Raw genomic sequence first — 26297 nt, forward strand, 5'->3', positions numbered from 1 at the left:
CAGAATGCAGACATGGAGGGATGTTCCTTGGTTAAATAGATCACTGGCTAGAGATTGTTTAATTGTGAAGATCTGAAGATAGATAAAACAAGATAAAGTTTGGAAAAGCAAACAGGGTGAGATGTTCCTCTGGTTGTTGTCTAAGCAGTACAAGAGATGCCGTTATTTACACAGTAACCTAAAGGTACTAATCTTCACTTTCAACATTCCGGCAGGGACTTTGATGATAAATATCGGAATAGTATTCTAACCAGGTATGGTTCGCAAACAAAGTGGGTATGTAATACAGTGATAAGTCACAAGTCTTATTCTGGATATGTCTCCACTGCATGCATAGTCGTGAGAAAAATTGTCAAACAATACCACTGGCTGGACATTATGACCAGAGACAGAACAATAAGCGGATTAGGCGTATTTGTGAAAGTGGTCTCAAAGCTTTAGTGCAAATATTTAAAATCGGCAGCTTGCTTCTGGAATAACAGAAGACATCAAGTGTTATCCTTTTGGGAACAGATTGGAAATTTCTTCTGTTTAGGTGTCAACTAATCTTATTGTGAATGACTTAATGATATCATTTTGTTGTTTTTCTTGTGATTTTAGAATAAGCACTTTTGGTGTTATATTGTGATAAGGATTTATTTTGAATTTAAAATAGCATTAAAAGATATGGTTGATTTCTATTTCGGGATTACTTTTATAAGGAACACTTGAAGGAATTTGCTAGGAAGTTGTTTATGGATTGCGTAATAATTGGATAATATATAATGGATTTAATCTGGTGCACATTCTTTAAGATTAATACTGGATTATTTTAATATTTCCTTCACAGCATTGGTGTTGGACATCTAATCAAGTTGTTAGATTAGCATGGGCCGTAATTGCTAGTAATTAAGCTGTCACGAGTGATTAACATTATTGGGAAGACTGGTGAAATCACAGGTTATGTAATGACTTTGACTTCAAGTACGGTGGGAATAAGAACTAATTCTGATTCACAAACCGAGGTAAGTGTACATGAAAATTATATTGGAATAAAAAATGGAAGTATTTTGTCTATGTGAAGGCATGAATTATGGCTTTAAACATCACCTTATAGTTAGCTTTGTAAAAGAAAGGAAATGAGAACACTTACCGAAAAAAATGGGTTAGTATTTGCTCTCATGTCTCAGCCAATAGAATCGCGGGAAAGAATCTGATTCAATCGTTTACAAAGCTTACGATAAAAGCAACAGCCAATTTCCTTTTGGTATGATTAACTGGTTAACAATTTTGTGTATTTTACTGTGGCTTATTGCATGCTAAAACAAAAATATTATTTGAACATCGGATACTTCAAGTTTGACCAAGATTTTTAGAATAGTCAAATCTCTTTCCTTACGTTTTCAGTCAATGTGTCAAAAACGGAAACTGTACGTATTGTATTCAGATTTACATATTCCAATGGGACTCTAATTCTGTGAGAGACGTATTACGATAAGTAAATAGAAACACGAGAACGTATTCTAACAGGTCGTTCATTACTATAATATCTCTTCTATCATCAAATATCTAAATGACAGAATAGTGATAAGATCGTGGACAAAATGTAAACGAATTAATGTGACAGAAATGAGCTTTGCAAACCAGTTTTACAACTGTATCAGTTTTTAATGATTTGGCATCAAAAGTATGCAAAGGTTTCTCTTTATATTCACCCCTTGGTTTGATGTTGTATCGAATTTCAGTCATTATGTTTTTGACTTTCAAATGCTTATAATGACTTGTACTGGTTGGATTAAAGATTAGATACATTTAGTAATTAGTTTTTACTTAAAACAATTAGCTGGCTTGTGATATGAAGGCTAAATTAAAGCATGCTCAAGTCCATTTCTTGGACAGAAACAAGATGAGAGTCCATGAGATTGTGCCTCTGGATGGGCTGTGATGACCTCTTGGGTAGGAGGTACATGGACATACATACCACTAGACTTGAGGCTCTCAATCCAAAAGATACATTTGAAGATGAACATCTGCTTTTTTTTAACATTGTAGAAATTTGATGTATATCTTTTCAGTATACACATAGTTGCTTAATATACTTTTAAATTGAAAGTTTGTATTAGCGCCTCTTATCAATGTGTTCAGTAAATGATAGCACTTTAAACTCCTGAAAATCTGTAAATCTCTGGACAAATACAATATCTTCGCATTGGTACAAAGATGTTTCATCCTATGTGAGAATTTAAATCTCGATATGATTGTAATAAGCATTATTATCAGCGTATTAAAAGTCATGGACATTCCAGCATTGTCATTCTCTAGAGGAAGAATGGAGCATGAAAAGATAAAATGCAGTCTTAAAACCACGATTCACAACCTAAAGCAGATTTGGCTAGTTGTGTCAACACAGGCAGAGTTTCTTGTCTCATTCAATATTTACTGTTCAATTGACGCAATTTAGCTGATATTTCTCTAGGAATTTCTTTGGAGTTGACATCGATGCTGGGAAATTTCCCCGACAACTGACCCAGTTTTGGTCGACAATATAAATGTGGAGCGCTGAAAGCCTACATGTTCTGTCAGCTTCTTTATTCAATGTCGCTCAGAACCTCTTGAAGTCCAGCCCTCTATGTGATCATGAAATTTTGACATTGTGACTTAGGATCTACACACAAGTTTTTAAAGTGTTTCAAAGATTACTGCCTTCATGTCATAAGTCTATACTGTCTTTACTTCTTGTCATCATGTCTTGTACTTGACTGTCTTTACTTCTTGTCATCATGTCACCTTCTGGGCTGTCTTTATTTGTAATGTCATGTTCTGGACTGTCAGTTGTTGTTTTCATGTTCTGGTCTGTCACTTGTTGTTGTGTCATGTTCTGGTCTCTCACTTGTTGTTGTTGTTGTTGTTGTTGTTGTTGTGTCATGTTCTGGTCTGTCACTTGTTGTTGTTGTTGTGTCATGTTCCGGTCTGTCACTTGTTGCTGTTGTTGTTGTGTCATGTTCTGGGCTGTCACTTGTTGTTGTCATGTAACGTTCTGGTCTGTCACTCGTTGTTGTCATGTCATGTTCTGGTCTGTCACTTGTTGTTGTTGTTGTTGTTGTGTCATGTTCTGGTCTGTCACTTGTTGTTGTTGTTGTGTCATGTTCTGGGATGTCACTTGTTGTTGTTGTTGTGTCATGTTCTGGTCTGTCACTTGTTGTTGTCATGTTCTGGTCTGTCACTTGTTGTTGTTGTTGTGTCATGTTCTGGGATGTCACTTGTTGTTGTTGTTGTGTAATGTTCTGGTCTGTCACTTGTTGTTGTTGTTGTTTTCATGTTCTGGGATGTCACTTGTTGTTGTTGCTGTGTCATGTTCTGGTCTGTCACTTGTTGTTGTTGTTGTTGTTGTTGTTGTGTCATGTTCTGGACTGTCGCTTGTTGTTGTTGTTGTTGTTGTTGTTGTGTCATGTTCTGGTCTGTCACTTATTGTTGTTGTTGTGTCATGTTCTGGGCTGTCACTTGTTGTTGTCATGTCACGTTCTGGTCTGTCACTTGTTGTTGTCATGTCATGTTCTGGTCTGTCACTTGTTGTTGTCATGTCATGTTCTGGTCTGTCACTTGTTGTTGTTGTTGTTGTTGTGTCATGTTATGGTCTGTCACTTGTTGTTGTTGTTGTTGTGTCATGTTCTGGTCTGTCACTTGTTGTTGTTGTTGTTGTGTCATGTTCTGGTCTGTCACTTGTTGTTGTTGTTGTTGTGTCATGTTCTGGTATGTCACTTGTTGATGTTGTTGTGTCATGTTCTGGTCTGTCACTTGTTGTTGTTGTTGTTGTGTCATGTTCTGGGCTGTCACTTGTTGTTGTCATGTCACATTCTGGTCTGTCACTTGTTGTGTCATGTTCTGGTCTGTCACTTATTGTTGTTGTCATGTCATGTTCTGGACTTTCACTTGTTGTTGTCATGTCATGTTCTGGTCTGTCACTTATTTTTGTCATGTCATATTCTGGACTGTCTTTATTTGTAATGTCATGATGATGTTCTTGACTGTCACTTGTTGTTGTCATGTTCTGGACTGTCCCTAGATGATGTCATGTCATGTTCTGGACTGTCACTTGTTGTTGTCATGTTCTGGACTGTCACTTGTTGTTGTCATGTTCTGGACTGTCCCTAGATGATGTCATGTCATGTTCTGGACTGTCCCTAGATGATGTCATGTTCTGGACTGTCACTTGTTGTTGTCATGTTCTGGACTGTCCCTAGATGATGTCATGTCATGTTCTGGACTGTCACTTGTTGTTGTCATGTTCTGGACTGTCCCTAGATGATGTCATGTCATGTTCTGGACTGTCACTTGTTGTTGTCATGTTCTGGACTGTCCCTAGATGATGTCATGTCATGTTCTGGACTGTCACGTTTGTAATGCCTTTGTGAGGGGATAACTTTGTCTGGCATCTTCGTCTTCATCACATTTTCTTTTGCAATCAGAAACTTTTGAACAACTTGTTGTAGAGTCTTCAAACTTGTATGCACCTTAGAAATGGTCAGTAGATGACCTGTTGTAGAGTCTTCAAACTTGTATGCACCTTAGAAATGGTCAGTAGATGACCTGTTGTAGAGTCTTCAAACTTGTATGCACCTTAGAAATGGTCAGTAGATGACCTGTTGTAGAGTCTTCAAACTTGTATGCACCTTAGAAATGGTCAGTAGATGACCTGTTGTAGAGTCTTCAAACTTGTATGCACCTTAGAAATGGTCAGTAGATGACCTGTTGTAGTTTTGGGGTAAATAGGTCAAAATTAATGGACACTTCTGATTGGTGACATGTACATCGTTTTTTCATAAGTTTAGTTTTAACAATGAGCAAAAAATATTTTGCCAATAAAACCATAGAAGGCATTAGAAATGGAAGATAAATTATATGCACATATTAATTCTGCTCCAATCTCTTGGGATTAATTTTCATTTTTGTGAAAGAATTCTGCAACATTTTTTAAATTCTGTTAAATAATAAATACAGTTTGCTGAGTGAAAAACTGTCAGTGTGAAATATTGTGCAGATTGTAAATCAATTTTAGGAAACATTTATCATTTATCATGCATTGTGTTGTCAAGTAATACGTTAAATAAAATTGTGCAAGTCATTGCACATTTCACTCTCTATAGACTTATTTATTATTCAACATATGATACAATTGCTTTAAATACTATTCCAGAAACGATTCTTGACACCTTTTGTCGTGTAGGTACTGATAATGTTCAGCATAAAATTCAAATCCATTATTTATTCTCATTGTTGGTTATTATAATGAGAACATCGTAACAATACATTAATATTGCACTGCATCAATGTCACAAAATGTAATGTGTTTCAAACTGGGAACACCTTTGGGGCACTGAGGGTGTAAATCCCATGCATCCCCCCCCCTACACTCACCACCTGGAATGAAAATATTAGTTTGAAAAGGAGGTGCTTACAGCAAGATTGTTTAACACATGTGAAGATTTTAAGTTACCAAGTAGATCTTCATTAGTGGATATTCTGTCCGTTTTAAGAGACAGTTTGCTCTTATCATTGCCGTTATAGGTTTTTATGACTCTGAAAGATTTATGTCCGTGCTGTAATAGTCTCTTAGAAAATGCTTCTAGCCCAATATGGTGCCTGAGGCGGCTGTATAGGGCTTGGCAAGATTTTAAGTATATAAGGAATCACTTTCATCCATTAGTTAAAGTAATATTGATAATAACTATCGCTTCTTTTAAGGAAAACATTTTGAGGAGCTCATCTATATATTGAGAATGCCCAAATACTTAAAATATAAAAATATCATGACAAAAATATTGTTTAAGCTTTGTAATGTGATCATGTAATTTGCAACATCATGCAACTCATGACTCCGTTTTTTGTTTAGTTATGTCCCTTTATCATGTGTGAAAAGCTGTTGATCGCACCCACATTAGTTGCTGTAGAAAATTTAATTAATTTAATGACAATATATTATAAAAGACTTAAACTTTTATTATACCTGTTTATACCTGTTTATTTTCAGTCCCAGGAAGCTATCAACAGCCTAAAAGACAAGCTTCAAGTCCCAGAGAATGGCTACCGATTCTCACAGGCGGGAAATTGTGACGTCTGTGACACCCATGTGAGTCAACTTCAACAAGAGGCCATTAGCATGGTTCACAGCATACAACAGGCCCAAGCTGAACCAAACAGTAACACAAACATACCCTCCCTCATTGGATCGGTCAATCTTCCCCCGTCACCACGGAAACTGGGCTCAGTGAATGTCAGGTAAGGTCAAGGTCAATGTTTGTGATGATATCAGAAGCTCACTTTATATTCTGTTCTGTAAGTTTATATTTGGGTAATTATTAATTATCATATCTTATTGTTTTGTTTATTTCGGTTTAGTGAATGTCTAATTACATCAAGGTTGACAATTTCAAGGGGCTGCAATCCAATTTGGAAAATTTTGCTATGGAGTTTTTATCTCGGGATATAACAGATTTATTAACCTGGTACTAAAATTAATAACAACTCTCATCATTCTGAAAGACCTGCCAGTATGGTAAAAAATCTCATGAATTATCGAATTTACCAGGTATTTTGAAACAAGCACATCTATCATTGCACGTTAATTTGAAATAACAAAAGTTGTTACGGAATTCATTAAAGAGATCACATTTTTGGAGGAAAAACGTTCTGCAGCATTAACTGCAAATTTCAAAACAGTCTGCATCAGAAAAAAACAAATTATTTCGCTTATCTGGCATGAACTGTTTTATTACCAGGTCAGAAAGAGGCTTGTAATAAATTGTTACGAAAATAAATGCCAAGAACTTGATACATCAAATTTAATCAGGGATTTTTGGATCTGACAGCAGACAGGTGTGTTAAAGGTAGAAGCCAATGCCGGCACTGGCAGGGTCTGGTGTAGAAATTCGTATAGATCTTGCTAAAACAATTCATGAATTTACAAACATTTTGTTATCTTTTTTTTGTTTAATTATATAATTCTTCTTTGCAATTCTTGGTGGTAGTAATTTTGCAATGATTTTCCAGAAAAGCAAAATTTTCGGAATGCCTGAAAATTTTGTTCACTGCATGATTACAATCTGCTTGTTTGCGTGTTCACTGAGGTGATTTACTTCCAACTTTCTTTTACATTTTTTAAGGAAAATATTAGAGAGTTAAAATTGGTGTAAATTCATAAATGTATAAGGGAAATAATTGAGAAAGCTACATCAATTTGATCCATCATTCATCAATGATTATGTAAAACAAGTTTGGCGCCATCATAATGTTAAAGATGGCACTTTGTTCTTAAATCATAACTTTAAATCTTTGTGGGTTGATTTAAATCAGAAAGAGATGATCAAAATGATGTCATTATTCTTATCTCCTTCCTTGCATTACCTTTGTATCCATGGTTAATAGAATCTTAACAAGCAAGCCCTTCCAAGACCAAGAGGTGCCCCGATCAGTATCACCAAAAAGCTTGTACCTAAGAAGCCTTTGGGTGAGCCTGATTTCAAATTTGATAAAACATGTAATACAAAACTGATAAAGTAATAAGTTGAGTTCCTGTTGAGCTGAATTTACCTTCAAAAATGATGAAATAGTTCTGAACTCCTGAAATTCTGTAATATCCACTCAAAAAAAGATGCTGATATTAATCATCAGCCATTTGAACCAGAAAACAGGAGCAGTTGTTGGCTCTTGTCAGCTGTTTTTTTACTCAAACAGATTTGGTTGGTTAACAGCTTCCTCAGGTACAGTTTTTATGCAGGCTTTTGAAGAAGTTTTGCTCATTATCATTCTTTGCCCAATAAAATCAGTATGGTTTTATGACATTGTGTCCTTAGATGTGGTACTTGTGAAAAAACAAAACAACTGAACATCTTTTTTTTATGTCCTTACAATTTTATTTTTTGTCAAAGGATTTAGGCAGGTAATTATTAATTATACTGATGTCTGTGTCTATCAATTTGGAACTGTCCAATCCAGTTGTATCAAGCTGGCATATTTTGGTTAATTGCTATTTCAAGTTGTTTCTCTGAGGAAGAGGGTTGGGAGGGATTTGGGGTTGGCACAATATTGCTTTAAAGTATTCTTGTGTTATTATGCACCACTCAAATGTAACCACGGACACCCAAGGTCCGGGGAATAGTGGGGACTTTTGACTTTTGGTCTACCCAAACACGGGTAAACTCCCTGCCCTGCAGAGACAAACTGATTGTAAAATCCCTGCCAAATGCCCCCGCTGAACAATTGACTGGTGCATTATGCTATGTAACTCTCATTGGCATATGTCATGTTGCCCGAAAGTGTAGTCTTGTGTTGAGGGTGAAACCAGAGAACCATAATCATACCCACTTGTCTGGCTTGTTGACTTACTGAACCAATGGCACATATGCCTCTTCTGGGAATCAAACCCAGGATGCCTGAGTGAGAAGCTGCACTTATCTGACAACCTCTTGGGTAGGTTAAAAACGCTGACAATTTTGCTATAGTATCAAACAGGCGTTTTCAGGTAATGTCAATTCTCTGGAGTCTGGAGCATGTCATCTTTTTCTTCAATAAAGTTTCTTGAATAAAGCAGGAAGAAAACTATGAAAACAAGGTATATTGAAGATAATTAAGAGTACAATGATTGCTTGTGATTCACTGTAACCAGCTGTTGTCTGTTGTCTGCTTGATTGTCCCGAAAATAATTTCTGTGCTCATTGTTGTCTGTAATAATTATAACTTTCTTTTTATCCCCATTTGTTTCATACTCCAGACTGTATCCCAGAATCATGAATGAAATAGCATTAATGATGTAACAGTAACACATACAATTGCATTAGTAATAATATTCTGCAATTATTGCCATGGAGACTATTTAGCATGAAAATCTTGCAATTATAATATCATTATATGAAAAACAGTTAAGCTTGCACTTTATGTTCTTAATGAGACTATGTCTGTAAAGAATTAATATCAAGTGGTTGGTATTAACTGACAAGCAACAGTCTGCAGATTATTCTGTAATGTTCTGTCTTTAAAGACGTGTCATTATGACACTCCTGCTAATTGACGCCACACATTTTTACAAAAAAATCCTCTTAAAAGGCCTGCAGATGGCTTTACCTTAGTGTACATTAAAACCAATCTTCAAAGTGAACATTGTCAACCAATTTTTACAGTAAACATTTTCAACCAAAAAAACACAGTTTTGAATATTTTCAACCAATATACACAGTTAACATTGCCAACCAATATACACAGTTAACATTGTCAACCAATATTCACAGTTAACATTGCCAACCAATATACACAGTTAACATTGTCAACCAATATTCACAGTTAACATTGTCAACCAATATTCACAGTTTACATTGTCAACTAATATTCACAGTTAACATTGTCAACCAATATACACAGTTAACATTGTCAACAAATATACACAGTTAACATTGTCAACCAATATACACAGTTAACATTTTCAACTAATATTCACAGTTAACAAATCCAACCAATATACACAGTTAACATTGTCAATCAATATTCACAGTTAACATTGTCAACCAATATTCACAGTTAACGTTGTCAACTAATATTCACAGTTAACATTTTTAACCAATATACACAGTTAACATTGTCACTCAATGTTCACAGTTACTATTTTCAACCAATATTCACAGTTAACATTGTCAACTTATATTCACAGTTAACATTTTCAACCAATATACACAGTTAACATTGTCAACCAATGTTCACAGTTAACATTTTAAACCAATATTCACAATTCACAGTTAACATTGTCAACCAATATACACAGTTAACATTGTCAACCAATATGCACAGTTAACATTGTCAACCAATATACACAGTTAACATTGTCAACCAATATACACAGTTAACATTGTCAACCAATATTCACAGTTAACATTGTCAACCAATGTTCACAATTAACATTGTCAACCAATATACACAGTTAACATTGTCAACCAATGTTCACAGTTAACATTTTCAACCAATATTCACAGTTAACATTGTCAACCAATGTTCACAGTTAACATTTTCAACCAATATACACAGTTAATGTAAAATATTTTCATTGTCAGTTTTTCAAGCAGGCATGCATCTACAATAATTATGGCATGCCCTCATGGTGTGGCTCATGATTGTAATATGTGATTATAATCATAGGGTTACAACTGTATTGATGTGTATAGGATAGATTACAAGTAGCCAGTTGATATGGAATTTATCAGCGAGCGTAGCGAGTTTATAATTCCATATCAAACGGCTACTCGTGATCTATCCGACTTAGACAACAGAAAGTGTATTGCTTGTTTCTCAGTCCGATACCATACATTTGTATGAGAAAAATGTCAGGAAAGCACAGGAAACAAACATTTCTGTAGTATTAAGAACGTCCTTGTAACATAAGTAGGTGCACGATTTGCACGAGATTTACCAGTTGAAATAACCGACGGAAAAACAGTTGTGTGTGAGATTTATCAAACACTTTTGCAGGCCTATGATTGGCCGGCTGGAGGTAGCTGTTGTCTAATGGTAAAGAGACACTCTAACTTCAACTTATAACTTTTATTCAATGTAACGCAATGCTGGAAACATAAGCAGATAAAACAATGAAGAGTTAAGTCAGAAAAAGCATTGTTATCATATAAAGATGCTTGTATCTTGCATTCTTGTATCTTGTGACAGTGCGGATGTGATAACCTAGCTGACATTACTGGTACTGTTTTCCATACCCAGCTGTGCCATGTTCAAGGTGACTATGAAAGGTAGCCACACGTGCTGTTTGAATTCTTTTCGAAATTTCACAGCCATCAAAGGGGATCAAACCCTGGACCTGCTGTCAATGATGCGTTGTAGAAGGCTGCGAGTAATGCATTTGTCAAAGAAAATAGGGTCAATCCTTCGTATAAATGCAACAACTAAGGACATGCAGGCATGTTGCTAGGGCCAATTTGGGATTACGCTGTTTATTGACAGACAGCATATTAACCCCTTCATCCCTACCCCCCTTTGGTTTTTATTTCAAATTCGGGGGTTTTGGTATGACCAAATCTTCAACCTGTCAAAATTAATTATGTAACTGCATATTAGCGTACAGTCAGCTACACGCCTGACTAAATGTTATTAAATTTTTTGCTCAACACATTTAGAAAACTCAACACACCTTTTGTTCCTTCCATTAAACTTTGAATTTTAAAATCTTCTTTTTTTAAGGTCATTGTATTTAAAAGATGTTCAAGATTAAAAGTTGTCGGGTACGTTATACATGTTTTGTTTCAGCATTGTTGTTTATAACAAACCTCCCAATTTCACCCTGTTGGACAACAGAGCTCACATCCGTACTTCATTCCTTCCATGTTAACCATGTGGCTAAAATAATGAACGAAATTAAGAAAATATGAGATTCTGGCAGTTAATTTTCTATTATGACTTAATTCTCACAGGTCTTGAACCCTGTAATGTTCATTTGGTGAATTAAAAGCTATGGGCCTTTCATTTTGCACAGAGCTCTTGACTAAATATTAATACAACAATGTATTATAATGCTTAATTTCACTCGATTACAGATTTTGATATTTGTTGTGCTTCGCTGATAGGATTATGGAGGTTAAAGTAGCGTTTTGAAATGTAATCTTAAGCCTCCAGTGTTGACAAATGGCATTTAGTGTCGAGGTATCGCAGAGGTAAATCTTGATAGTAGGCATTGTAAGCTGGTTGACAGGCGTATGGATATGCTTTTACTGAAATAACAACCAAAAAAAGGGTGGAAAATGGGAAATTATTTCAATAGTTGTGTTATTATTAATATTTAATGCAGTTTTTGCAATATTTCGACATCAAAGTGCAACTTTATGAATGGATGTTATGATGAGGTTTAAAGTGTGTTCAATGTTATGTTTATCTTGATATTTTCAATCACATCTTTATAAACACTAAACATATTGAAGAGTGATGCAGAATTGAGGATTTTATCTCTTTCTTGACAAGGATATTAATTACGCCAGTTTGGAATAAAGTAAAACACATCTTTGGTAAGTGAGTTTCTTGCTTATATTTCCCCTTGGTGAGTTTCTTTAAAACACAAATAGTGATACGTTCAACTATGCAACTTGTAATGTACGACTCTTTAATGATGCTGATTTAGGCAGGTTTCCATGAAAAAATGTAATTCTGGAAATGCAGAAAACAGTTCTAAACTCTGCCAAGAAAATTAAGGCTAATACACGAAATAAAACACAATATTCTGCAGGAGCAGGCAATTTTATACTAATTGCTGCTGAATTAGCAAAACGAGTAATGTGCATTGAAGAAATGTCAGATAAAAATGATTTATTATGTCAAATTGCACGATTTTATTTAGAAAAGATACCAGATACATTGAGAACTTGATCAGATTACATGGTCATGATTCTAAGAAAATGCTTCGAACAATGCAGTGTGAAAATTCTAGGACCGATCATCAGGGTAGGTAACCATGATTTGTGTGCAGTGGGGTTAGACTTATAATAGGGTCCAGGTGGGTCAAGGAAGGGGGTGGGGGTTAGGGGGTGAGGTCTGCTGGGTCTGTCACAGAGCTGGGAGGTTTGATATAACTGGAGGTGATTGGGGCTGTGGGGAGGAAAGGTCATGACATTCAGAATTTTAGAAAATTGATGGCTGTGAATAAAAATTATGGAATGACACAGTGAAAATATAAGCAGCTTGTTCACTGAACTTTAATATAACTTTGTCATAGTCTAACAATATCAATTCCAGTGACCCGGTCAGATTGACATTCTGGTGACTTTCCTATATCAATGAATCATATTGACCATGCAAACGGTAACATTTGGTCAGAGTATCTGCATGCAACAGTTGGTCATTATGGCTCACAATTAGTCTAATAGTTGAAGTAGTGTTGGTTTCAATATCAAACAAGGTAACAGTATCCGTAAACAATGAGACAAGATAGTTACAAGGAGATAGAGTCTTGTATCTTAGTGAAAGAAATTGACATTCAATACAACATCTGTATAGACCAGACCTAAAGAAAAACTGTTGATGCTATCTTGAAACAAAAGGGATTATTAAAGTCCCTTAGTCTGAATTGTCCACTCATTAGGGAGTCAGTGACTGTCAAAAGAAGGGGCCACAGTGTTCTAGGGATCGAATTAAGGGCGGGATCTGATAGGGTAAATGATAGGGATCGAGGGTTTTGAGTGGTAACCTATAATTAAGATATCCAGTGAGCCTCATTGCCGAACATGTGTGTCCATCCTTTTGTTTTGCGGGTTTGAGTCTGTAAATGGTATCCTTGTGACTTTTGTACAAGTTTGGTCAGATTGTGTCAAATACAATTCTTGTCCTGTTCAGTTATAGTTTGAGATAAGTTATTTGAAATTATCATTTTCAAAATATTTCTCAAATTCAAACTCCTTAAATGGTTTCAATCATGTTTAAATAAAGAGTGAATGTATGTTCTCATTTAAAACATTCATGTTGTGTAAATAATAAGCGTTCATTTACATTGAAAATCAATTAAATATGGTTACCGATTATTGTTTTTGAAGAATATAAAATTTCAAGTCCGTCTGGTATCCAGACATTATGAATTCTAGCTGCATGTGGCAAAGTTTATGGAATGTTATTTCTTGAGATTCAATTGTTTTACATAGCTGACAGATAGTTCTGCATTGTTGACAGACAAAAAATATGGTTCAAATTTCAAGGAAGGATATAAAATACTTGTCTGCAAATGCCACCCATAAATCCAGAAATAACTCGCCATAATGTTTTATTGAAACAAATTCTTTTGATCTCTTTTCTAAGGTTAAAAGTACTACTTCCACTTTTGGCTTAAATTTCAGGACTGAAATTAAGACTACTCAAAATGCCGACAGATAAAGTATTTGAACTGTTATTACATATAATTTTCCGATTGAAGTCTGAAGATCCATGCATGATAATGCACTTATTGAAATGAACTGTTTTCTTTGATCATTCATTGATTTAAACAATGTGGCTTTTAACTTACAAATAGTAAATTATTAATCTAGGCTTATCTGTTATTTTCACTCGAAATTTGTTGATTCAATCAAAATACTATTTTATCTGGTTTAGACATCAAATTGAATGAGGTCTATTATTGGGCAAAAACACTCAGAGTGAATCCAAGGGGAGTAATTGTTGTACACAGCTATAAGTAATGGCAGTTTGTCATTGTGACTGCAGCAGTTACTCCCCTTGGTAGAAAATTAATTCTTAATGCTATTTTAGAGGAAACGAAGCAATTTTCTACAGGCTGTTCAAAATATGAGATTTTTTTTCATAATTTTATTTGTTATTGTATATTACAATAAAATATGAATTTATTCAAGCAGATGTATAAAATTTTGATAGACAGAAATGTCCTGAATAAAGTATGATCTTATCGCCTTTTGTACTATTAACATGGCCAACACGGTCATAACTTGTTGTCTGAAAGTACATAGTGTCTGGGCCATTAGCAATATATTCTGCTCATAAAATATGAATAACTATACATTTGCGGCAAAGTCATTATTTCCATGGCATGTTCAATAGACATTTGCCCAAAATTTTATATTTTACTACAAATGCATATTGGTGCTTTTCTAAAAGGGGTCTCCCACTTCAAAGGCAATTAATTGTATGTTTAAGTGTTTTATTGCACTGCAACTTGATTTAAGTGTTTTTGATATATTATTTTAAAGGAAAAGGCATGACGTCTAAATTATGTGGTCAAATAAGCTACCATTTTAGATTGAAAGCTAAGAGTCGTAAAATATGGATTTACCCATCAAACGTATTTGGTGGGATGGATAAATTAGGCATTAAAGTTCTAAATTTGAAAGCGGAATAAACACTTTAAAAGTAGTTTTCTGCTATAAATGGTATGCAGGGAAAGTTTTTCTTTCTAAGTAAGCTGATATTAGAATGAGTTGTTTGTCATTCATAAAACATGCTAACTGCGTCAATGACGTGATCAGTTTTAAATGAGATAAAATATACGAATTTAATTGAGAATAAAAACTATTTTAAAAGAACAAAAATCAGTCTGCCATCAAAAACCAAACAAGAACATGATGTAGGATTTTATTTGTGACCCAAATATGTTTTATGAGTTAGCTAGACAGACAAATGAAAATGATTTTGAAAAAAGATGTTCCAATTTCAAAAGAATTGCATAAAAATGTATTTTATATTTTGTTAAAATATTATCTGTATAGAATGTAACATGTCAATTTTTCGTAGACTGCTGAATGAGTCAGTTCTGTAGAGCAGAGTAACTGTTTCACAAAAGAGCAAAGAAAAAAATCATATATTCCCTTGCACTGCCCACCAATAAAGATAAAAGTCAAGGTCACTTTAATAGGTGAAGGTCAAATAATTGCAGAGTATTCGTATAATGTGTTGAGGTTATTGATGACTCCAGTACTTATTATGAATGAAAACTGACTTTGAAATAAGTTCTAAACTGGTATATTTCACTTTTATAGGTATTCAGGTTAACAGCTATCAAGTAGAAAAATACTGCATTGTCATGTGTGATTTCATCATCAAATTGGTTTGTATCATAAAGAATGTTTTCTTATTGAAGAATAATGCATAATTTCAGCAAAATTGTACGTTTTATGATCTTTTTGTAAATGATAATGTTTGAAAAATGGTATATTTAACATTTTTAGCATGTTTTGAATAGTTTGAAAATTTAATAAATTGTAAAAGAAATGAGTGGTATTGTTTAAAGTCATATTTCAAATATAAAATGTGGATGGTGCTCATAAGAGCTTAATGCACCAGTCAATTGTAACCACGCCCCGCCCCCCCCCCCCCACCCCCAGGTCAGGGGAATAGCAGGGACTTGCACTTTCGGTCCAGCCAAGCCCTGGTAAAATGTCAGCCCTACGAGGATGACCTGATGGTAAAATCCCCGCCTCATGTCCCCGCACCTTAGGAACCCTGGGTAAGGCCCATTCCCCGCTATATTTGGCGTGAAGACAAAACCACCGCATTCACCAACATGGTCCATTTCTCCCGCTATCCCCAGTATACCCTTGGACATGGTTACAATTAACTGGTGCATAAGTTTTGCAAGTTTTGAATTCTTATATATATATTTTCATGTTTTATGAGTAATAAGGTTCAGGTAGGTTTTTGTTGTTGCACAGCTCAGATTGGAGTTACGGTTTTTACATCGGTTTGTTGACTACACAATAAGATGAAAGTGCTTCCATTAATTTGATTGGCTCAATGAAAGACAAATAAAGTAGGCACTCAAATTCAATTTACTTTGTACAGACACATCCAGAAATGTGTTTAAGTGTCTTCATCTAAACCTTAGAAAAATTAGATTACTGGCCTTGAGTCACAGGGAATACTTTTGGAGTAAAAACATGTCTTTGAATATCTTCAAAGTATAATCAAATCTTTTCTTTTGATTAATGATATTCCATTCAAAGTTATAAAGTTGAAATGGAGGATTTAATGTTTGTTAGAATAGTTCCAGTATGAATCATTGATGTCAACCTCAAACAGTTTTATTTGTTTAAACATTTAAGATCCTTTTAAAAATTATCCCTAATTTAAAGGTAAAAGAACCATTAAAAGGGATTTCTTTGGTCTGTCATTTTTTTTTTTGGGGGGGGGGGAGGTTAATTGAAAAGTTTCGCTACTAATATTAAAGGTCCCTGTTCAGCTTTGGTCATAAAAAATGGATATAAAAATTGATATTGCTTGATCTGATCCAGTCGTAAAATCTGCTCATATTTTCTCCCAAATGCTATTACAAGAAAAGCATGGGTACGATATCATAAATATTAGTTTTTCCAAGTTTAACCCAACTCTCTATTATTTTAGACGAAGAAGATGAACAGGCTCATTGAAGTTTTACACCAACGAGTCTCGGCTAATAATACAGACAAATTGAACAGGAATTGAACACTAATCGGAAAAACCTTTTGTTAAATGATAAACATTCGTAAAACCTCTCGCTATTATTAAAGCTAGCTAAGGGCTGTCCATAATTCATCTGAGAAATGATTCAGAGAAGAAATACAAATATACCGTGCCAAGCTATGATTTGTGCAAAAAGTGGCCCGTCAGTTCGCAGTCGTAATGGACGGAAAGCCAGCTTCCCGCTTCGCTGTATTACTTGTTGCGCATCGACAAAAATTGAACGAGCCAAAAGCCTGTTAGCTGTTAAAGATACTCGGGACAATTTCAGATTGATTAAATTTTATAAGGCAATATTTGAGAAAGCTTTTGTTACATTTTGATCCCTAGATATTTATAATGGTGGGAATAATTTCTAGTTTGTCTTGTAATTTTTATCATTTGTAGCATGCCTTTGCTAATGGGTAAAGGCGGTAAAGAAAAGTGTCTTGTTTTATCTGAAAGATAATAATTTATATAATAGTAAAATAAAAAGAAGTTTTTTTTCTGAAATTCATTGTAAAGCCTATTGTAAACAAAAGTAAAAAAATGGAAAAAAAATTGTGTGAAAAGTGACTAATTTGGGTGATCTATGAGCTGGCACATTTTTAGCGCGATCAATTAACGTCTACGAGAGAGAATGACTAAGACAATTAAGTTGTGGCAGCTTAGTGCATATCCATGTCCGAGGGAAACCAGTGACCCAAAGTGACCACTGGCATTCTCTTATAGTGAATATCAATATCTCCATTTTAGTAATTTTCAGTTTAGGCCATAATAAAACAATTCTTGTTTGTGTCAAGGGTGCATATTGTCTCTATCCTGGGGTTGGGGTTGAATAGTTGTAAATATTAGGTAGGTCTTGACTGTGTATGGGTGACTACGTGTATGGGTGACTACGTGTATGGGTGACTACGTGTATGGGTGACTACGTGTATGGGTGACTACGTGTATGGGTGACTACGTGTATGGGTGACTACGTGTATGGGTGACTACGTGTATGGGTGACTACGTGTATGGGTGACTACGTTTATGGGTGACTACGTGTATGGGTGACTACGTGTATGGGTGACTACGTGTATGGGTGACTACGTGTATGGGTGACTACGTGTATGGGTGACTACGTGTATGGGTGACTACGTGTATGGGTGACTACGTGTATGGGTGACTACGTGTATGGGTGGCTACGTGTATGGGTGGCTACGTGTATGGGTGACTACGTGTATGGGTGACTACGTGTATATATAATGGGTGACTACATTTTCAGGTGACTACATTTTCAGGTGACTACATGTATGGGTGACTGTGTGAAAGGGTGACTGCATATTCGTGTGACTATGTGTACAGGTGCCTACATGTTCGGCTAACTACATTTGTTGGGAGCTGTGTGTATGGGTGACTACATATATGGGTGATGTAACGTTTAAGGCGACTACATTTTCAGGTAACTACATTTTTGGGTGACTTCATGTACGGATGACTACATGTATGGGTGGCTACATGTATGAGTGACTACATGTATGGGTGGCTACGTGTACGGATGACTACATGTATGGGTGGCTACGTGTATGGGTGACTACATGTACGGATGACTACATGTACGGATGACTACATGTATGGGTGGCTACATGTATGGGTGACTACATTTACGGATGACTACATGTATGGGTGGCTACATGTACGGGTGGCTACATGTATGGGTGACTACATGTACGGGTGGCTACATGTATTGGTGGCTACATGTATGGGGGCTACATGTACTGGTGGCTACATGTACGGGTGGCTACATGTAAGGGTGACTACATGTACGGATGACTACATGTATGGGTGGCTACATGTATGGGTGGCTACATGTATGGGTGACTACATGTACGGATGACTACATGTACCGATGACTGCATGTACGGATGACTTCATGTACGGGTGGCTACATGTATGGGTGGCTACATGTATGGGTGGCTACATGTAAGGGTGACTACATGTACAGATGACTACATGTACAGATGACTACATGTATGGGTGGCTACATGTATGGGTGACTACATTTACGGATGACTACATGTATGGGTGGCTACATGTACGGGTGGCTACATGTATGGGTGACTACATGTATGGGTGGCTACATGTATTGGTGGCTACATGTACGGGTGGCTACATGTACGGGTGGCTACATGTAAGGGTGACTACATGTACAGATGACTACATGTATGGGTGGCTACTTGTACGGGTGGCTACATGTATGGGTGACTACGTGTATGGGTGACTACATGTATGGGTGGCTACATGTATGGGTGACTACATGTACGGGTGGCTACATGTACGGATGACTACGTGTATGGGTGACTACGTGTACGGATGACTACATGTATGGGTGACTACATGTATGGGTTTACGGATGACTATGTGTACAGGTGATTATGTTGACTATGTGTACGGGTGACTATTTAAATTATTGTAAGAGTTGACAGCAAATTGGAAATATTGGTTGAGGACTAGTAACACTTCATTACACTTGGCCTTTATTTCATTGAAAATCCAGTGAAATGTTCTCTGGAAAACTGCACTGACCCCTAAGATTGGGGTGGGGGAGGAGTGTGGTCAAGAGATCCATATCATATGGAAGCTTGTTGAAGTAGAAATAGCTTCTAATTGACACAGATTATTGTCTGTGCCATACCATAATGGATTGACATGAACTGTCAGCCTGTGATTAAATTTTTCTGTCTGTTTATTGATCTTTCAATCATTGTAAGTGCCAAACATTCGTATGCTTTGATTGGTGCTTGAATTCTTCATTTGATAAAAAAAAAACTGTTTAAAACTGCAATTTCTGCAATATTTCCCGCCTAAATTGTCTGAGTGAAGTACTAGCGCTTGCCCCAACTTCTTGAAAAATCTAAAGTAACATTAGGGTAAGTACCTTATTTAATTAAGTAAAATGCTTGCAATTAACTTGTTCTTCAAAGTATAACAAAACTGAATAACAGATTATTGCGATAAATTACTTTAAATGCCTCAATATTCCTTATTAAATAAAAATATTGCACAAAATAGACTAAAACAAGAATCATGTTCTTAGCTTGATCCCTTAATAAGGGACTTCTCCTTAATCAGGAAATTAGGGCATGATTAGGTAGTTTTTGCTTTAAGAATTTCAGTTAATTCAGGTATTTCTTTTCAAAAATGGGTTTTAAAGTATTTTCAATGTTCGCTAAAAGAGTGAATTTTCTGCGTCCAAAATTCTTCTTTATAATATCTGATATCATATTTTACATTCAAAGCACTAAAGATGCTGGTTATTGGATTATGGATGGCCACTCCATTATCCTAATTGTTTTAATTAGTTTGTAAATAGGGAATAATTGTCACAGTGCAATAAAATGATACTCCGGTTGATAGTAATTATCGACAAACGGATCATGCATTTATTCCAGGCATAGCAATTAAATGGCGTGTTAAATAGTTACAGATATGTTTCATTCACTTTATTTCGAAGTTTATCTTGGAATAAATATAAGCATTCATGTTTAAGTTCGTATTTGTATTTGTTTAATGGCCTTTAAAATTCGGATTTCAAATAATTATATTAAAATTAGTTTTGCTTTTTCAAGTGTGAGAGGCAGTCAACAGTTACCGAAAGATACGTTTTTCTCTTGCAAAAGTAAGAGAAAGTAAAGGAATCAGTCTCCAGGTTTATTTTCTCCGTGTGACAAGCATTTTTTCTGTAATTTTTTAAGTGTACTAATTAAAATAATGTTTTTATCAATTTTTGATAAACTTGTAACTTTTTTGTCAATACACATGTATATATATAAATATGCATGTTCTCAATTGAAGGTCAACTGTGCAGTTGACCTTGACACATATGACACATCATATGACCTTAAATTCAGGATTATTTTTCTTTGAAGAAATTCTTTTTGATATTTTATGCTTTGATAAATTTGATCAAATAATCTCAAATTTACCAAGTGCATTAAAAATCTGGTACTAATAACTTCATGTCAGAGCTTTGATGCGAGGCTCCCTTTGAGATGTTTTCTAATAAAAGCGTCTTGAAAAGTTGATTTTGCGATTATGCAATTGATTTCTCATTTTCCGATTTCTGTGATCATACAAAACATATTTGAACAAGAACTTGATAAATCTTTTTTGGTCTTTAATTACAAAATAACAAATAAGGGTTTTGTTTACTCTGCGTGCATTTAGCACTGCGAAATATTTCATTCCTCAATTAGCAACTGTTGACTATAATGATTAGGGTTGTCAGAGAAAATTAAAAAACTTGCACAATACTGTATCAAAAATCTACAATTACTCCTCTTTGATCTGGCCTATCCTAATCAATTACATTTGATAATCAAATAATGATTTCTCAACTGAATGTTTATTCCCTATTTTTTATGACAATGTACTTGACACTAACATTATTTTACATAATATTTTATATGTTTAGCTTGCAGTATTTCGCAAAAAAAGGGTTCTAAATATTTTGCCGGTATAGTATTGGGGTCATGGACATTCTTGTCATTGGCAGGGTGGTCCAGAATCAGTATTGTAGGGCATATATGAAACCCTAGAAATGGAACTTAAATGATGTCTTTGACAGGAATGTCAGCAATATAATTATGGAACTTAGTATTGATATGATGTCTTTGACCGGAATGTCAGCAATTTGGAACTTGGTATAGATATGATGTCTTTGACAGGAATGTAAGCAATATATGGAACTTGGTATACATATGATGTCTTTGACAGGAATGTAAGCAATATATGGAACTTGGTATAGATATGATGTCTTTGACAGGAATGTAAGCAATATATGGAACTTGGTATAGATATGATGTCTTTGACAGAAATGTCAGCAATATATGGAACTTGGTATAAAGATGATGTCTTTGACAGGAATGTAAGCAATATATGGAACTTGGTATAGACATGATGCCTTTGACAGGAATGTAAGCAATATATGGAAATTGGTATAGATATGATGTCTTTGACAGGAATGTAAGCAATATATGGAACTTGGTATAGACATGATGTCTTTGACAGGAATGTAAGCAATATATGGAACTTGGTATAGACATGATGTCTTTGACAGGAATGTAAGCAATATATGGAACTTGGTATAGACATGATGTCTTTGACAGGAATGTCAGCAATATATGGAACTTGGTATAGACATGATGTCATTGACAGGAATGTCAGCAATATATGGAACTTGGTATAGACATGATGCCTTTGACAGGAATGTCAGCAATATATGGAACTTGGTATAGACATGATGTCTTTGACAGGAATGTCAGCAATATATGGAACTTGGTATAGACATGATGCCTTTGACAGGAATGTAAGCAATATAAAATTTTTGGAAATTGGTATAGATATGATGTCTTTGACAGGAATGTCAGCAATATATGGAACTTGGTATAGACATGATGCCTTTTGACAGGAATGTCAGCAATATATGGAACTTGGTATAGACATGATGTCTTTGACAGGAATGTAAGCAATATATGGAACTTGGTATAGACCTGATGTCTTTGACAGAAATGTCAGCAATATATGGAACTTGGTATATACATGATGCCTTTGACAGGAATGTAAGCAATATATGGAACTTGGTATAGACATGATGTCTTTGACAGGAATGTCAGCAATATATGGAACTTGGTATAGACACGATGTCATTGACAGGAATGTCAGCAATATATGGAACTTGGTATAGACATGATGTCTTTGACAGGAATGTCAGCAATATATGGAACTTGGTATAGACATGATGTCATTGACAGGAATGTAAGCAATATATGGAACTTGGTATAGACATTATGTCTTTTGACAGGAATGTCAGCAATATATGGAACTTGGTATAGACATGATGTCTTTGACAGGAATATCAGCTATATTTGGAACTTGGTTATATAGTGATAATGATTTTGACAGGAATGTCAGCATAATATATTGAAGTTGGTATAAACAATTGATTTCTTTGACAGGAATGTAGGGCTGATCTGAAACCTGGTATTTACATGTTTTGAATATCATTATGCATTATGTGAAGAATGAGTTTGATCATATATATATCAGCACTTTTTGATTCCTCAAATTCTTGTTGCTGTATTGTTAAAGAAAATCACACAGCATCTATGTAACTAATTACCAAACGAACATTGAGATGGCATTGAAAACGCCTAAAGAGTCAATTAGCCAAGCTGTACCTGTCGATTTGCAGTCTGGGTGAGCCAGCAGCTTGCCAGTTGGAAACCTGATCTGGATCTTACAGGTGTTTGAAACACATGCCCTAAAGGACGAATGCAACTCTACCCCCCTCCTTGGTTGTAAAATTTCAGTTTGTTTTGAAATCATTATTAAACAAGCTTAAATTAACTTCAACTAAATTGAATGTGTGTGGTACATATTTTTATCGATCAAGGTTGTTTTTAAGGTACAAACTGGAAAAATATATAAAGAATCGAGAAATGGAAAACACATATTATGGATAATTAAACAGTGAGGTGTGAAAATTATATAAAATGACAGTATATTTCACTGGCAATTAATTATCATTATTGAGATAAATGACAATTTTTTTGTTGATTGTCATTGCTTTAATATGCTGAGCTATATATTAATGATATTGTGTTGTTATTTATGAGAAAGCGGAAATAATAAAATAAATGTGATTGTTGTACTGAATAAAGATGACTTCATGGAAAAATTGTTTTTACTGATATCTTTAAAAACATCAATCTTCATGTTTGGTACAAAATTGAAAGCCATTTTCATAAATAACATACAAAAATGATAGATTAGAACTGTATCAAATTTACTTACATAAAATATTTTCTTTTATTGTTTAAAAATAATAACTAAAAAATTTAATAATAATCCAGCAACAACCATATAATAAATTAACCATATCTATTAATATTATATAACATTCACCAACTACATTAATGAAATCAGATTTTTATTGAGTCGCTACTTAATATCAGCAGTCTCATCAATGATGGTAAAGGCAAGGTGACAAGACTCTTAATTGAAGTCACGTCTTTGGTGACATTTAAGGGGGAGTCTGGGCACCTACCCTACCGTAGCTGTCAAAATATCACCTATCATAGATCGATCTCATTAGCTGTGGTGATGGTTGTGTTGTTGTTTTATCCATACTTGACAAAATGTTACGAGGGCTAATCAGACGTTTATTGACTGTTTTAGTGGACTGATTTTGAGTTGTTGGTGTAGACCTGTACAGTAATTGGTGACGGCCCCTTTGATGTGTTAATTAAGTATGATAATGAGGGTCCAGTACACTTTGGTGGTCATTTGGTGTATGCATTTGTTTATGTATGTTTTCTTTACCATTTAGTATCCCAGGATTTACAAATGGGTTGCATTACAAACCATTATCAAATTTTCAGCAGCAATTTTGCATGCATATATCATATTTTAACATTATATCTTACATTTTACTTTAACCCTGCAAAAAATGTGATCACACATGATTGATAGAGGATTGTTTTTGATACATGATGAATTTCCGTGTATTCATCATTATAAACATACTTTTTTGCACGAGATTTTGTAGAATATTTAAAATGCTCAGTTAATAATTACTCATTCCATTTTGTTGATACTAATTTCTTAAAGCTTGATTGTGACAAAATCTGACAGGTAATAGAATCTCACTCAGGCCTGTTTCCTTGGTAGAAGCCAGTTTTGTGTCCATTTTTGAAAGGCCATGAGAAAGTTTCCCTGGTGGGGCTCGAGCCATAAACCAGCTGGTTGAGAGGCTAACATGTATACAAATAGACTGCTCTGCCCATTTCAATGCCATGTATCTCATTTATGCACTAGTCAATTGTAACCACGACCCCCCCTCCCCCGCCATGGTTTGGGGGTATAGGGGGGATAGTGAGGGAAATGCACTGTGTTTGTACTACCAGGTTGCCCCGCAGTTCCGGGTGAATGCGGTGGCTTTGTTTTCGCGCCGAAAATAGCCTAGGATGTCCCAGGGCTTCGCGGGTATTTGGCGGGGATTTTACTAGCACTTTTTCTCCGCACGGCGGACCGAAAGTCCCCCCTATTCCCCAGACCAGGGGGGAGGGAGGGGGGGGGGAGCTGGTTTCAATTGACTGGTGCATTATTCTAATGGTGTTTCATAAAAAAAGCAAAATTGGTTATCCAATTTGTCTATGTACAATGTATAGTATATCATTTATTTTTTATCTGTCTATTTCCAGGTACCGTGGCTCTAAAATCCCAGGATCCCAGGGCAGCTACTTGTCAAAGTCGGCACCACTCGCTGCGCAAGCTCAGGCCTACCTCGAACACAATGTCCGCTCTCGAAATCCACAAAAACGACAGGTATGCACAAAATGTTGAAAAAACAACAACATTAAAATTTAAAAAAATCTTCACTTTAGGCAATCAAAATTAAACAACTGCTTTTCGGACCCAAGAAATGATGCAAAAGGCTCAAAATGTATAAGATAATCAATGAGATTTATAGAAATAGCATTTTTGTGACATATCGGGTGCAATTAATTGGTAACTAATAGCTGGTCCTAAAGTGTGATCATTTAAAAGGACTTAACATATAATGCGTTGTGTTTCTGCTAGAATGGAATTCTGATGTAATATTTTATTACAAGTTGGTTGCAAAATTAGAAAATTGCTGCGTAAATGTAGCTTTTGTTACTTCAAAGGATCCTAGCATTAAAGCTCATATTTCTATAAAAAGCCATTGATTAATTGGAAATTAAATTGTTCACTAATATTTAAAGCAATCAAGCTCACGTGGACGGTTAAGTAGTTTTTATCAAGTTTCCTCAAAATTTTGACACTAAGTTGACTTGAAATGTTTTTGTTTGTTTTGATTTGTTTGTATTTCATTTTCGGATATGGAACTTTCTCTGTTGCTTAATGTTCTTTGTGATTAAAGGGCTCTTGTGTTAGTGAGTCATGATCAATTTTATTTGTGGTATTGTTTGAATATTACTTCATTTTTCCAAATGAAACAGTTTCAAATTAACTATCAGTCATGATCCATTTATTTGTGTATTGTTTGAATATTTCTTCATTTTTCCAACTGAAACAGTTTCAAATTAAACATCCAATACCTTGTGTACTGTATTGATGGGTATCCGATGGTTCGTGTTCCAAGAGCTGTTCCTAATTAGTGTCAGTGTTAGTTATACCGACCTGGTCATGTGCACATTCTTTTTTAAACAATGCTTAAAACAAGTGGTGCGTGTGACAGGGTAGTACCATCCTTCATGTCCTCATTTGGTCATGCAGCCAATATCGGATAAGGCCTGGAAATGTATTGTTTGTTTCTCGTCACCTTGTTTGCAAATCAATTAAGG

At 35.2% G+C, this 26297-nt stretch overlaps 1 protein-coding gene across 2 annotated transcripts in view; it reads left to right on the forward strand.

The window, feature by feature from the left end:
• The window catches only part of LOC128209021 (kinesin-like protein KIF26B), a 150943-nt gene that overhangs the window by 59488 nt on the left and 65158 nt on the right, over window positions 1-26297 (forward strand). The window contains exons 1-3 of one of the 2 annotated variants that reach the window (XM_052912818.1): window positions 907-1004; window positions 6008-6255; window positions 25173-25296. In XM_052912818.1, the coding sequence (XP_052768778.1) occupies window positions 948-1004; window positions 6008-6255; window positions 25173-25296 (429 nt within the window). In that variant the 5' untranslated portion in view covers window positions 907-947. Of the gene's footprint in view, window positions 1-906; window positions 1005-6007; window positions 6256-25172; window positions 25297-26297 lie in introns of those variants that run through there. The other variant, XM_052912819.1, reaches the window with a different exon arrangement.

The sequence above is a fragment of the Mya arenaria genome, chromosome 11, assembly GCF_026914265.1.
Source record: "Mya arenaria isolate MELC-2E11 chromosome 11, ASM2691426v1".
Classification (NCBI taxonomy): Eukaryota; Metazoa; Mollusca; class Bivalvia; order Myida; family Myidae; genus Mya; species Mya arenaria.